General features: G+C 35.9%; 1 protein-coding gene across 2 annotated transcripts in view; it reads right to left on the reverse strand.

The window, feature by feature from the left end:
• Positions 1-12,528, reverse strand: part of COL12A1 (collagen type XII alpha 1 chain) — a 110,319-nt gene that overhangs the window by 70,530 nt on the left and 27,261 nt on the right. For both annotated transcript variants that reach the window (XM_008139503.3, XM_028156727.2), the window contains exons 14-15: positions 5,296-5,568; positions 396-662 (exon numbers count right to left, since the gene is read on the reverse strand). In XM_008139503.3, coding sequence (XP_008137725.2) covers positions 396-662; positions 5,296-5,568 — 540 coding nt within the window. The remainder of the gene's footprint in view (positions 1-395; positions 663-5,295; positions 5,569-12,528) is intronic.

Consider the following 12,528-nt stretch of genomic DNA (forward strand, 5'->3'; position numbering starts at 1 on the left):
CTAGGCTTTGGGGGTTTTAATTAGCCCCTACAATAATAAATCAAAGTGGCATACATGAGAATCATCACAAACGTAACACTTCAAAATGTGTATTTATAGAAAAATTAAGGCTGATATCACAATATACAATACACAGTAAAAATGCTGATTCACAGAGTGCTCCTCAAGCAGAAGTGTAAACTCTGACAATTCAGAATATTAGATTAGCATTGGAGCATTAATATGTAAAATCACTTTACTGGGAACTTGATTGGTAAAAATAATAGGCTATTAGGCATCCTATCAAATTATTCTAATTTAATTTATTACAGAATTAATTTAGACACAAATAAAGTAGATGTTTAAAGTCTTCCTTAAAATATGACACACTTTCCAAAAAAGTTATTGCTTTGTACCTGTTGTTCCCAACCCTTGCCTAAGCTTTCCTTCTCCCGTCTTGTAAATTGGGAGGACTGTGATGTTATACGTGGTTTGGGGTTTAAGCCGCTTTAGCACTGTTGACGTGACCGTGGGTGACACTTTGGCAACCATCTGTCTTCCTCCCCCGCGGGGGCGGTATACCACACGGTAGTTGACAACTTTCCCTGGTGCTGGTTTCCAGGTAACTCTCATTGTGTTTTCTGTTTCTTCATCCACTTTCAAGGTTCTCGAATCTTGGGATACTGTGAGATTTAAAAAAAAGAAGAAGAAGATTACAATGTGTACCATGGTGAAAGAAAATATATATGTCCACCTCCCCATTTATGTGAAAATACACTATCTATGGTTTCTTCAATATGTACACTGTTCTCTTGCTGAGCATCATGGTCTCTCATAAATTCACAATGGCGTGTGAGCCTAATCTCAGTGAGATCACAGTAAGATGTTCTTTTTCTTCAACTGGCTAATAAATAAAAAATAGAGGTTCATATAGCAGGAATTTCCTATTTGCATTCTAAAGACCCATTTCCAGAGATGAGCTCTTAAACTTGTTATTATATTTCCATCTTTAAAAAATTACTGTAGCAAACATGCTGTGGGGAATAGTAAAAATCATGAATGCGGAGTCAGAAGTCCACAAATGACTAGCCAGAGTGACTACAATTAACACTGTTCTTTGTGATTGCCATGAGTATGTAAGACTATGAACACAAAGGAAAATGAAACTTAAAATATCATATAAAAATATCTCAAGAGCTCTAAAGATAATACGGAGTGCTTTAGGAAGCACTGTATGTTAAAAAGTGTTTGATTACTATATAGTAATTTATTATTAAATTATCTTTATTAATATTTCACAATTACTAATAATTCTATCAATGCCCATAAATAGCCAACATATCCTTTTTCTTATACATAATCAGAGTTTATAAGCAGGATTATTTCATTCAGTTTAATAATATTTTAGCAATTCAAAAGCCATAAGCATTTTCTATAGGAAGAAACTAAAGCTTAAAGAAACAATGCAAAGAATCTTTCATTTTTAAATATATTTTTATTGATTTCAAAGAGGAAGGGAGAGGGAGAGTGATACAAACATCAGTGATGCCAGAGAATCATTGATTGTCTGCCTCCTGCATGCCCCCTACTGAGGATCGAGCCTGCAACCCAGGCATATGCCCTTGACTGGAATTGAACATTTCAGTCTGTAGGCTGATGCTCTATCCATTGAGCAAAACCAGCTAGGGCAAGAATCTTTCTTGATTCTAAGAGAAAGTTTCATGTTCAAATGGACAAGAACCATCTGAAACAACTAAAAACCTAAAAAAATTAAGAATATACAATATAGAAAAATATTTTTCAGACATTGGACAGCAGATAGCCCAGGACAGTGATCCCTGAGAGATGAGAAATGAATGAGACTTCACTTTATGATCACCCTGGCTCATTACTTAGGAAGAGTTTTCAGCTCCATGACAGGAAGGAGGATCCAGGGGAAGCATGGTGGTCTCCCTTAATTCAGGAGATGGTTTTGCAACTTTGGGGAGTCCGAGGCCCCTAGATTTGCAGAACTGAATACTATAGAGGAGATGGTGTTACAGAGAAAAAACTCCAAAAATCTGCAAAAGGCCCTCCAGTACTAATCAGTGCTTATGTATGAGGAAATGAAGGAAATGAAGGAAAGAACCCAAAATGAAGGAAAGAACCACCCAAAAAGAGCAGACGTAGCAATTCCTAGAGATCCCACATAGCCAGAAACGTTCTTCCTAACCAGAGTACAAAACCTCAAAATTCTTGGAATATCATGTATAGTACTACAGAGATATACTGGGGCACAATTAGCTGTAAAAAAAAGGTTTATTTTGTCTATCTCTAACAGAGGATAAAATAAGTTTCTAAAAGATCAAACCAATTCCAAGTAACTTAACTACATCCCAGAATAAAAATTAAAGATGTTTATAAGAATATAAAAATATCTGGCATCCAACAAATTCACAATGTCTAGCATCAAATAAAACTTACAAGGCATGCAAAGAAGAAAAAATTATGACACATATTATGGGCTGAATAATTGTGTCTCCCCAAAATTTTATGTTAAAGCCATAACCTCCAATGTGGTGGTAGTTGGCAATGGAACCTTTAGGGAGGTAATGAGGGTTAAATGGGGTCATGACAGTAGGGCCCTAATCTGATGAGAATCCTTGTAAGAGGAAGAGGAGACACTAAAGGAATCGAAGTTAAATAAAGTACAACATACCTCATCCTACTTGTAACAGAAAACTTGGATTTTAGGGAGAAATTTAAAAAAGCTTTGTTGGCTTCCCATAAATAAAAATCAATTTTTACTTCATTGATAGGTGTGCCACGTGTTGTGTAATGCTGTAATACATTGTTAGTTCTATTCCTGTTTCAGTAACTCTCAGAAGCTTTCCAACACCTACTGTTCTCTGCTAAACCAGCACTGGAGGACCAGTGAAAAGTTTCTCATCTGCTGGCTTTACAGCCACAACGCACGGTTTTCATTCTATCAACAGCCTGCATACCATGTCTCTGAGTTGAAAGCAATCCTGAAAATGTTTTCAAAATGTCCCCTCGGAAGTTTATAAGGAACTCTATGAGCATGACCTAGTGACTCTGCCCAGCTAGCCACACTTTAGGATTCACCCACCACCTAAATACCACATCTGACTCTGATTTCTCAAATACTTTCTAAATTGTTTTGCTTTCCACAAAGTGGGCAAAGTAAAACAACAACATGGTAGTAGAGCAAACAAAAGTGCCCGGATTCTCTCATATTTGCTTAGATGGTTAAGCAGTTTGCATATACTCTATAAAGTGTATGTTTCATTCCTGTTTAGTCTGCTGCTAGTTCAAAAGAGGGCTTTATCTTTCTCCACCTTTAAATCAATCAATTAGCCAAGAAAAACTGAAAATGTCTTAGATGCCCAGCTTCTTAGAAATGAAAGATTATTTAGGATTTCTGTTACTATATTTGCTTTTGGCTAAAACATGTCCCTTGTGGAGATTTTCAATCATAAATAAATAACTGAAAACTCAGTCTTTGGGAAGGATAGGTATTTTTTTAAAAATGAAAAAACACACTTTTCTCCCTCTAAATACATATACTTGAATAATTTCTCAGCCACATGAATTGTATTTTTATTCCCACAAATAAATTTAGCTTTATGTGTCATATCTGGCCTAAGTTTACAACATGGCTTCTCTTTACAACAAATGAATTTCTGTCAGAAATAGAGATGAATTTCTGCCAGATTCTTAAACAACATCAGCCAACATATTCAAACACAAGATTTCATTTATTACTATATAAACCAAGCATATTTTTCATATCTGAGAAATATGCCTTTCCAACTACTTAAATTTCCTAAAAGGAGCTTGATGTTATTTTAAATATTGTTAATTTTGACACAAATGTAAGCTTAGACATAGCCAACTAATTTTTCCAGTGATTAAAAAGAAAAGACGAATTCTCTCAGACCAAAAGATTTTAATTTAAGAATAACTTAAAATCAAGATATAGGACTTAATTGAAATTGCTCTTTGCCCAAAAAAAATCACCCAATCCCTCCACTTCTTTCTAATAAAAGAAAATGTAAGAATTCCCCATTCTTTCCTCTTTTCCTAAAATTTTCCCAAAACAAAAGAAATAAAGTTTTCCCCTATAAGTTTTGAGATGTGCCCATGATTAACAAATAACTTTTTAGGAAAAAGAATTTAAAAATATGAACACATATTTTAGCAGCCAGCTGATAATAAATGATGGTATATCATTCAGAATTATTCACAAGAAAGAATATTAATGAGATTAAGGCAAATGGGAGCCACCAGAAAACTGAGTGGACTTTTGATTTAACCTCACCAACCAGAGTTAAAGAATCTGAGATTAATCATAGTCTCAGTAGGTACTATTATTTATCAGTCATCTCTAAGTGTCGAATCACTCTGCTTGGTGCTTTGAACATTCTTGTTTCATTTAACCCTCAGGACAATTCTTAAAATTGTCCTGAGGGTTAAATGAATTCTACAGATTAGAAAATTGAGGCTCAAAGAAGATTAAGTAACTTGCCCAAGGTAATATAGCTATTCACATGCCCAAATTCTCTTTGTTTCCATAGTTCCTGATCTTTTTACTACTTGAGTTTCTTATCTAGTTGATCATTCCACAAAGGTGGGGGGTATAAATTTTATATTTTTAATATATTTTTATTGATTTCAGAGAGGAAGGAAGAGGGAGAGAGCGATAGAAACATCAATGATGAGAGAGAATCATTGATCGGCTGCCTCCTGCACGTCCCCCACTGGGGATTAAGCCCACAACCCGGGTATGTTCCCTTGACTGGAATCAAACCTGAGACCCTTCAGTCGGCAGGCCGACACTCTATCCACCGAGCCAAACCGGCTAGGGCAGAGGAGTATAAATTTTAGATACTAAAAGAACCTAAATTTAAACCACATTGGGTTTTTGTGTGTGTGTGTGTTTTTATCTTCACCCAAGGATATTTTTCCATTGATTTTTAGAGAGAGTGGAAGAGAGAGGGAAAGACAGAAACATCGATGTAAGAGAAACACATCTTTTGATTTCTTCCTGCATTGCCCTGACCAGGGCCCTGGCTGGGGAGGAGCCTGCAACCAAAGTACGTGTCCTTGACCGGAATCGAACACGGGACTCTTTGGTCCTCAGGCCAATGCACTATCCACTGAGCCAAACCGGCTAGGGCCAAACCACATTCTTTCAAGGTTCTAATTTTTCAGTCCTCAATGATCATATAAAGAAAAGAAAAAAGCAAGTAGTTCAACTTCCTGTCACTTGAGAGGGTAACTAACACACCCAAACACATCTGTGATGTTACCTACATTCAGTTGTGGCTTCTCCATTCAAAGGTTCTCCTTCTCCGCTGCTGTAAACGGCAAATACTGAAAGTTTGTATTTGGTCTCCGGCTGCAGGTTTTCTATCACCGTATGAATTGCATCTTCAGGAAGATTTTTCTCTCCAGCCTCAACATCATCATAAAGTGATTTCCAGGAGACCCTGTAACCTCGAACCATTCCCGGAGCAGAGGTCCAATAAGCCCCAATTGATGTGTCAGTGATGTCTTTAGTAATTAAATCCCGAGCTGAACCACGTTCTAGAATAGAAATTAAAGGGGAATCATTACTTAATGTCTACAAGATATGTCAGTATTACTTTGTCCTGGTAGATATCCTAACTTGCTGGACTCAAACTTAATTTGTCTAAAGTTGCCCATTCTCCTTTCTGAGTTGACTGTCCTGTTCTGTCAGTGGAACAAACTGATGGATAGAATATTGGAATTTTATCTGATTCCTGCATAGCACTCTGGCCCCGATCTATCCAGTGAGATGGTAAGGTCCTATAGAACAAGGGTAACATCTAAATATGAAGGAGTATACTAGTATGCCTAACAGAAAGTTTTCCAAAGAAAATAATGCATCTGAATTACCACAATCAGTCCATCTTATGACATAGCACATTGCTCACAAAGATCTTTATTTCTTTACCATCATCTTTTCCTCTCTAATTTAAATAAGCTCAGTTTCAATGTATGATTTGCAATCATTTCAACAATTTTATATCACTCACAAATCTTAATTGTGACAATCATTTTTTTTGGTGGAAACTCTATTCGTTCATGCAGTTAAAAAAGCAGAAGTGCAAACTTTCAATTCAGCTTACCCCTAAGGAAACTAAAAACCACCAATTCTTCTGGAAAAACCTAAACGTGATTAGTCATCAAAATAAAACACACCACTTGTTCTAGCTGATCGAAAATGTCTGTTATGAAATTTTGGTTCTTTCATTAAAAAAAAAAAATACAACCCAAATGGAAAAATATGGAAACCTCAACTTAATAGGAGGCACAGATGTCTTCCAATAAAACCCTCACTTTCCATAATTTAAATGTAAGTTAAACATACAGGTCACTTTATATTGGCTACCTTTACTAGGGCTTATGCCACAGTATGACATAAATATAAAACTATCTGCTCCTACAGCATACATTTTACCAGTAATTGTATATTCAAGCAAATGATATATAATGCTATTACAAGAATTTTGAAGGCTATTATTTTACTTGAATCAAAGAATAAAAATGAATATAACAAAAATACTCATGCTTACACAATTAAATTTCAGCACAAAAAGTAAAGATAACAAACAATAAATGAAAAAGAAATCTGGGTGAACAAATACCTATCATATATGGTAGACTTTAGAGGGGGAAAATAAATAAAACAGAAGCTGGGCATCCTACCAGACCCCAAGTGCAAATGGAAAATTGTAACTCCATTATAAATAACTTTAACTGCTGACAAGACATTTCATCTCTAGAGGGAAATTAGTTACATATTTCACTGTAACCAAGAATACTTATTTTCAAGAACATGTTGACTTTTTCCCTCAATACTTGAGATTAATTTCATCTAAAGGTCTTCTTTACTTTTATTTGCTACTTAAATGGCCATACATCTTTATATTTTTCTCTACTAACAGAAATGTAAGCAAACTTTTTCTTTGGTTTGGTTTGGTTGGTGTAGGTGTTGTTTTTGTTTTTTAATCATTGATATCCCCACAACTGGTTTTCCATGTGCAGTGAATGTTTGTTTGATATACAGCCATTTTTCCTCCTAAATTTCCTAAGTTGCAGTTAGGAACAGCTGTTATAAAATAATTGTACTTAGATCTGACTTTGAATTTAAATGAGCTAAAAACTGCATTAATGACATTCCAAAAAATATATAAGACAAAGTTAGCTAGAATGTGGGAATTATCTTCCAAATTAACACTGGAGTAATTTGCAAACAATAATTTTAGCTCCTAGTCTTCCCAAGGCCATTTTTCTCCCTACTTTCTACAGCATTGAATTTGTGAGATTGTTTCTTTCCATGACAACAGACATCAATTTCACAAACACAAGCTAATGATTTCACTGGGAGAAAATAAGAAGAGAATTGTGTCTGAAGCAAAAGTACATTCACAAAGACATTTGTAGGCTACAAACAAAAGGTGCCTAGATCACTAGACATGTATTCCCATGGATTTTAATCGACTATTTTAACACTCTCAAGACCTGTAAAGCTAAAACAAAATGCTAGTAAAATGGCAATAAACACATTTGCAAGGTTTATCAATGTCTTGAAAATAATCTGTAAAAACACCTTTTAAGATACAACTAAAATATTAACTAAGAGATATTCCTGAGTTCTAATTGATGGCTATCAACACTAATTCAAGTGCTAAGCTCTCAATTACAGAAAAAAAAATCCTCAAAAAATTATAGTTTTTGCATGTCACATAAAGGCATTATTTGCAGGCACCGGCATTGCAGCATTCCATCTTAATGATAAAGAAATATGGGAAGAAGAAAGACAGCTCAATCCAGTAGCCAAGATTGAAAAGATAAACCATTTCAATGGGTTTCTTATATGTCAAACAGCTTGATCAGAATACTGCTAAATATTAAGTTTATACTCTTGTCAAACACACTGATAAACTTTTTCTGGAAAAAAAAAAAGTAGGAGGGTTGAGTATTCCAGCTGTTGCATGACACCCAAGAATTTTGAGAATATGATATACTCATGACAGTAAACTTCATCTGGCCTATAACCCTTGAAGTTTTTAAAAATGGAATCTTGGCTTGGCCAAATATTAGATTCCAAAAAAAATGAAGCAATTAGTTTGTACCCTATGATTTCATTGGCAGGCTGCCCAGTGGCAAAGCTGGTCTTGAAACTAGATATGCAATCAGCTGAGCAGACCACCAGCAGGCTGTGTCACCTCCTGGGGCGCTGGGGTCCTCAGGAGCAAAATAACTGGACTGGACCTAATCAGATACATCCTAGTAGAATCACCTAGAGAACCGAAGACTAGGCCATGCCCAAATCAACAAACTGGGATATCCAAAGAGATGCCTAAGCACTGATGTTTCCTAAGTCTCCTCTGTGATTATTGCTCCTCTACAGCTCTTTATTCTTTTCTCATTTCTTTCCTTTCCCTTCTTTCTGCTACCCCTCTTTTGAGGCCTAGAGAGACATTTATTTGGAAGGTGTGCTTGATCAGTGTGGGAAGGAACCCTCATACTTGCTTTCAACTCTGAAATGAGGCTCCTTCCAAATAAAGATGCGTGGTGAAAGCTAAATGGCGCATCACTGTTGGACACAGTGAAGCTGTGCAGGACACAGTGATGCTGTGTCACACTGCTTGATGGTTCATACAGTATGCAGGTGTATGGCTGTGCACAACACATCACCTTTACCTAGTGGAACAGGCTAAACCTGACCCTCCAAAAATTAAGTTGATTGAAGCTTCTCATCACATCCTTTCCATTACAAACACGCCTGGGAAGCTCACCACTCTCTCCTCCCCTTATTCTGTCTCAAAAGGAGATGGCTCTCAATACACAGGGTGGGGCAAAAGTAGGTTTACAGTTGAGTATATGAAACAAGTTTATTCTTATATTATTATTTATTGGATTATTTTCCATACAAACACCTGTAAACCCACTTTTTCCCTACCCTGTATGCTTCTTATTCAAGAGTTGATCACATTTTCCTGTAAATGAGGTTCAATCCAAGTGTTACCCGGCAAAGCATTTGGTTTGGTTGAATATATTGAATTGTAGGTTTTGTCCCCAGTCTAAGAAACATCAGACATCAATGACTACAGAAAGAGATTATTTGTCTTGGTTTCATTAGGTTGGGTTTTGGCAATAGTTACTTTTTAGAGTACCTGGGAAGGGAGAGGAATAAGAAAGGGAAAACGTCATGAAACCAGTCTGCAGCCTCTCTCCAGGGAAGATCACTGCTCCTCCAAGGGGAAGGCATAGCAACGGTGGCAGTCAACAGACACCAGCTCCGGTGACTGTTTACCACTTTGCCACTACTTTTCCCCAAACCTGGATCCACTTCTGCGCTAGCAAAGCTTCCCTTCCTCTTCGCGTTCCTCCTTTCCCTCTGCCCAAGACCTACAAATGTGTTTTTGTTTGTTCAGGCTTTTTACGGAAGTGATATTGTTTTCAATAATACTTAAGCTCATAGTTCTGCACTGCATGCTTGTGCTTTGTATATTACTTTTACCTCTAGTGATAGAATCTCTGGCAATCGTATCAAAAAAGGTCATCTTCTACACTGAGGGTATGCCTTCATCTTTATTCCTTTGATTTCTTCTCAATAGTTTTCCCCCTCTACCCTATTCTCCCCAGCATAGTGCCAGTATAGGAATAAGGAATAACAATGCTTTTTCTATCATAAATTTAAATATACTACAAAACTCATCATTTGTGAATGTTGGTACTCAGCATTTCCACCTTGATTATAAAGTGTGTTAATGTAAGTTCAAAGGGCACTTTTCTCACGCCTGCTTGCATACATCTCCGTGCTGCTTCTGTGGGGAGTAATTTAGACAGGTGCATTTCTCATGATCTGAACATCCACCGGGGCTGATTTCTACTTTTTTCCATATACAAGGCCAAAGAACTAATGCCTCATTTAAGTAACTTTCCTATGTATCCTCAGCCCTTTTCCATTTGCTTTCTGAAAAGCAAATCATCATCCAATTCAAATATAATTATAATACAAATTAGCCAATGATGATAACTGAAAAATTAATCATAATGAAATGAAACTACATTTCATCTTATAGATTGTTCCAGCCAGCTTTCATTGAGTTTCACATACCACTTTCAAAAATAGAAGTTAAATTGAAAATGTAATGTAAACCCTCCTCTAAATCAATTTGTCTTTTCCATTAGAGCTCAACTCAAAAGTCATCCAACTTTCCATAGCAGGATACAGAAGACCTGCTTCTGGATAATGTTTATATGGAAACACACTTGATTTTCAACCAATGAATTAGAGCCACCTTTGAAAAGGACAAAGTTCACTATTGATAAATGAACTTGATTACTATAAGCAATACATAGTTCTTAAAAACCTCTTAACGATTAAATCACTCTTCAACCTCAAAGCCTGTGGCATTTCTTCCACAATTGTTACCTCTCCAGTTTGATTTAGATTCTTCTCTGATGAGGCATTAATTTGCAGAAAAGAAAATACGAATTACTGTTTGGTGATTGTGCTAGTTCCCTGGAAACATCAGAGTAGTTATACCCAGAATGTATGATTTTTTCAAGTTATGAGACAGCAGTAAATCTAGGGAAACATAGAGGCCTTGTTCAGTCCATCTTTGAGAGGCCCCATGTTACTCAACACCATGCAGAGGAATTCCTTGATGTGTTAAAAACCTCATTGTACCAAAATGTCAGCTGAGTTAGCTTGTGTGATGTACAGGAAGCCATTCATGTCTAGGACCCTGGCAGGTTGCTATAGCAACTGAAACAAAGGAAATTCTGAAAAGTCATCTTTTCCATAGCCAGAAAACAACACTCAAAAATAAAAAGAACCATATTATTCCCAAACTGAAATTTTCATTCATTTGTGGTAAAGCTCTGAATTATTCATTTCGAGGTTTATAAGAACCGGTTTTCCTCTCTCTAACCACTAACAGTGACAAGTAAAAGTTCTACCAAACTTAAAGTGCACTTACATCTACAACAGCATTTTAGTAAGCACATTAAATCTACTTTAACAACAACCGGAGGGGGAGGGGAATAATGTAAATCAAACCTAACGGTTTGTGCTCAGATTCCTCTGAAGTTGGGATCTGAAATAGTAATAAACTCTGCCTTTGTGATTCTATTTCATGCAGTACTAGAGCCAGCCATGAACTTCCCCAATGCCAATGCTAATAAATCTCTCTTCCAGGGACAGGGGAATTTTCTGATCATTGGCTGCATTTCAAGAAAGTACTAGGGAACATTTTCAAGTTAGGGATGGTTGTAGACCACACTAAATATTGTTTTAATTCTTTCTGAATTAAATAGAATGCACTTCAGGCAATCTATAAAATTTTCAACCTACAGAATGCTCTTGCCTGCTGATCCATGCCTCTGGATGCAAGAAACATTCCTGCCTGGGAGGCTCTTACCACCTCCTCTCCCAAGAGAAAAACAGATTAGAAAAGCAGCAGCCCTCAAAGGCACTTGCCTGGCTTTGTTTCTGGGCTTTCCGTCCCCTGCATTTACCATCATATCCTATTCCTGTATATGGTATGTGGATTTGGCTGAGTTAATACAATAAAACGAAATGGAATAACCAGGGGCAAAAATCTTCTATTATTTTAATTTAGTCACAACTATGCTTTCACATATTTGTCAAGTTTACCACACATAATGCAATGGGATAAATGTGTTAATAAAATCAGGCTGGCAGCATTTAATATAATCCTTCAACATAGTAAAGTTTGGTGAAAATGGAAAAAAAATTATTTTTTTGACAATTTAGGTATGAATTAACTATATTTTTAAAGGAAACTTACAAATCATCTAGCTCGCCTCCTTCTTAGGAAATGAAAAGGGATAATTTTTAAAATTTACTTTACTACCCATGTAGCTCCCATAGAGATAATTTTTGATCAATTGTGTCCTGGAGCATACACTCATACATGCATACAAGTTGGTAGATTTTCTACACAACTTGTGCAAAGCTATAAAATTATAAGCAATTTAACCATGCACCTAACCTAGAAAAATCACAGCCCAACAGAATGTGTTTGCTGTTAAATCAAAATTTGTATTTCGTTTTTTCTAAAGTTTACTTACATTATTATTCTTAACAAAAATACCATAATTTTTTAGAATCAAGAAGATTTGGGTTAAATATTAATATATTTTTGAAGTAAGAACATGCAGAAGAATATCAGAAGATTAAAAGTTACAAGCAAAAGTAAAAAAACTATTAAACTATTTCCAAGATTTTCTTTATAAGGGAGAAATTTTCCCAAATACAAATAATCTACAACTGTTTTGTAAAAAATAAAAGCTTGAAAGTTTATCCTTAAAAAAAATCCTATGAACAATCTGTGTTGAAAACCTCTGGAAAGCACAGGAGAAAGAGAACTTCAAAAGGTCAAAAGAAAAGGACATACTTCTCAGAAATTCTGGATGTTGCTCCACTATAAAGATCACATGCTTTTATTGTTTGGATTATGTCTCTGTAATTAAGACAATTTC

Source organism: Eptesicus fuscus, chromosome 10 (assembly GCF_027574615.1).
Source record: "Eptesicus fuscus isolate TK198812 chromosome 10, DD_ASM_mEF_20220401, whole genome shotgun sequence".
NCBI classification, from domain to species: domain Eukaryota; kingdom Metazoa; phylum Chordata; class Mammalia; order Chiroptera; family Vespertilionidae; genus Eptesicus; species Eptesicus fuscus.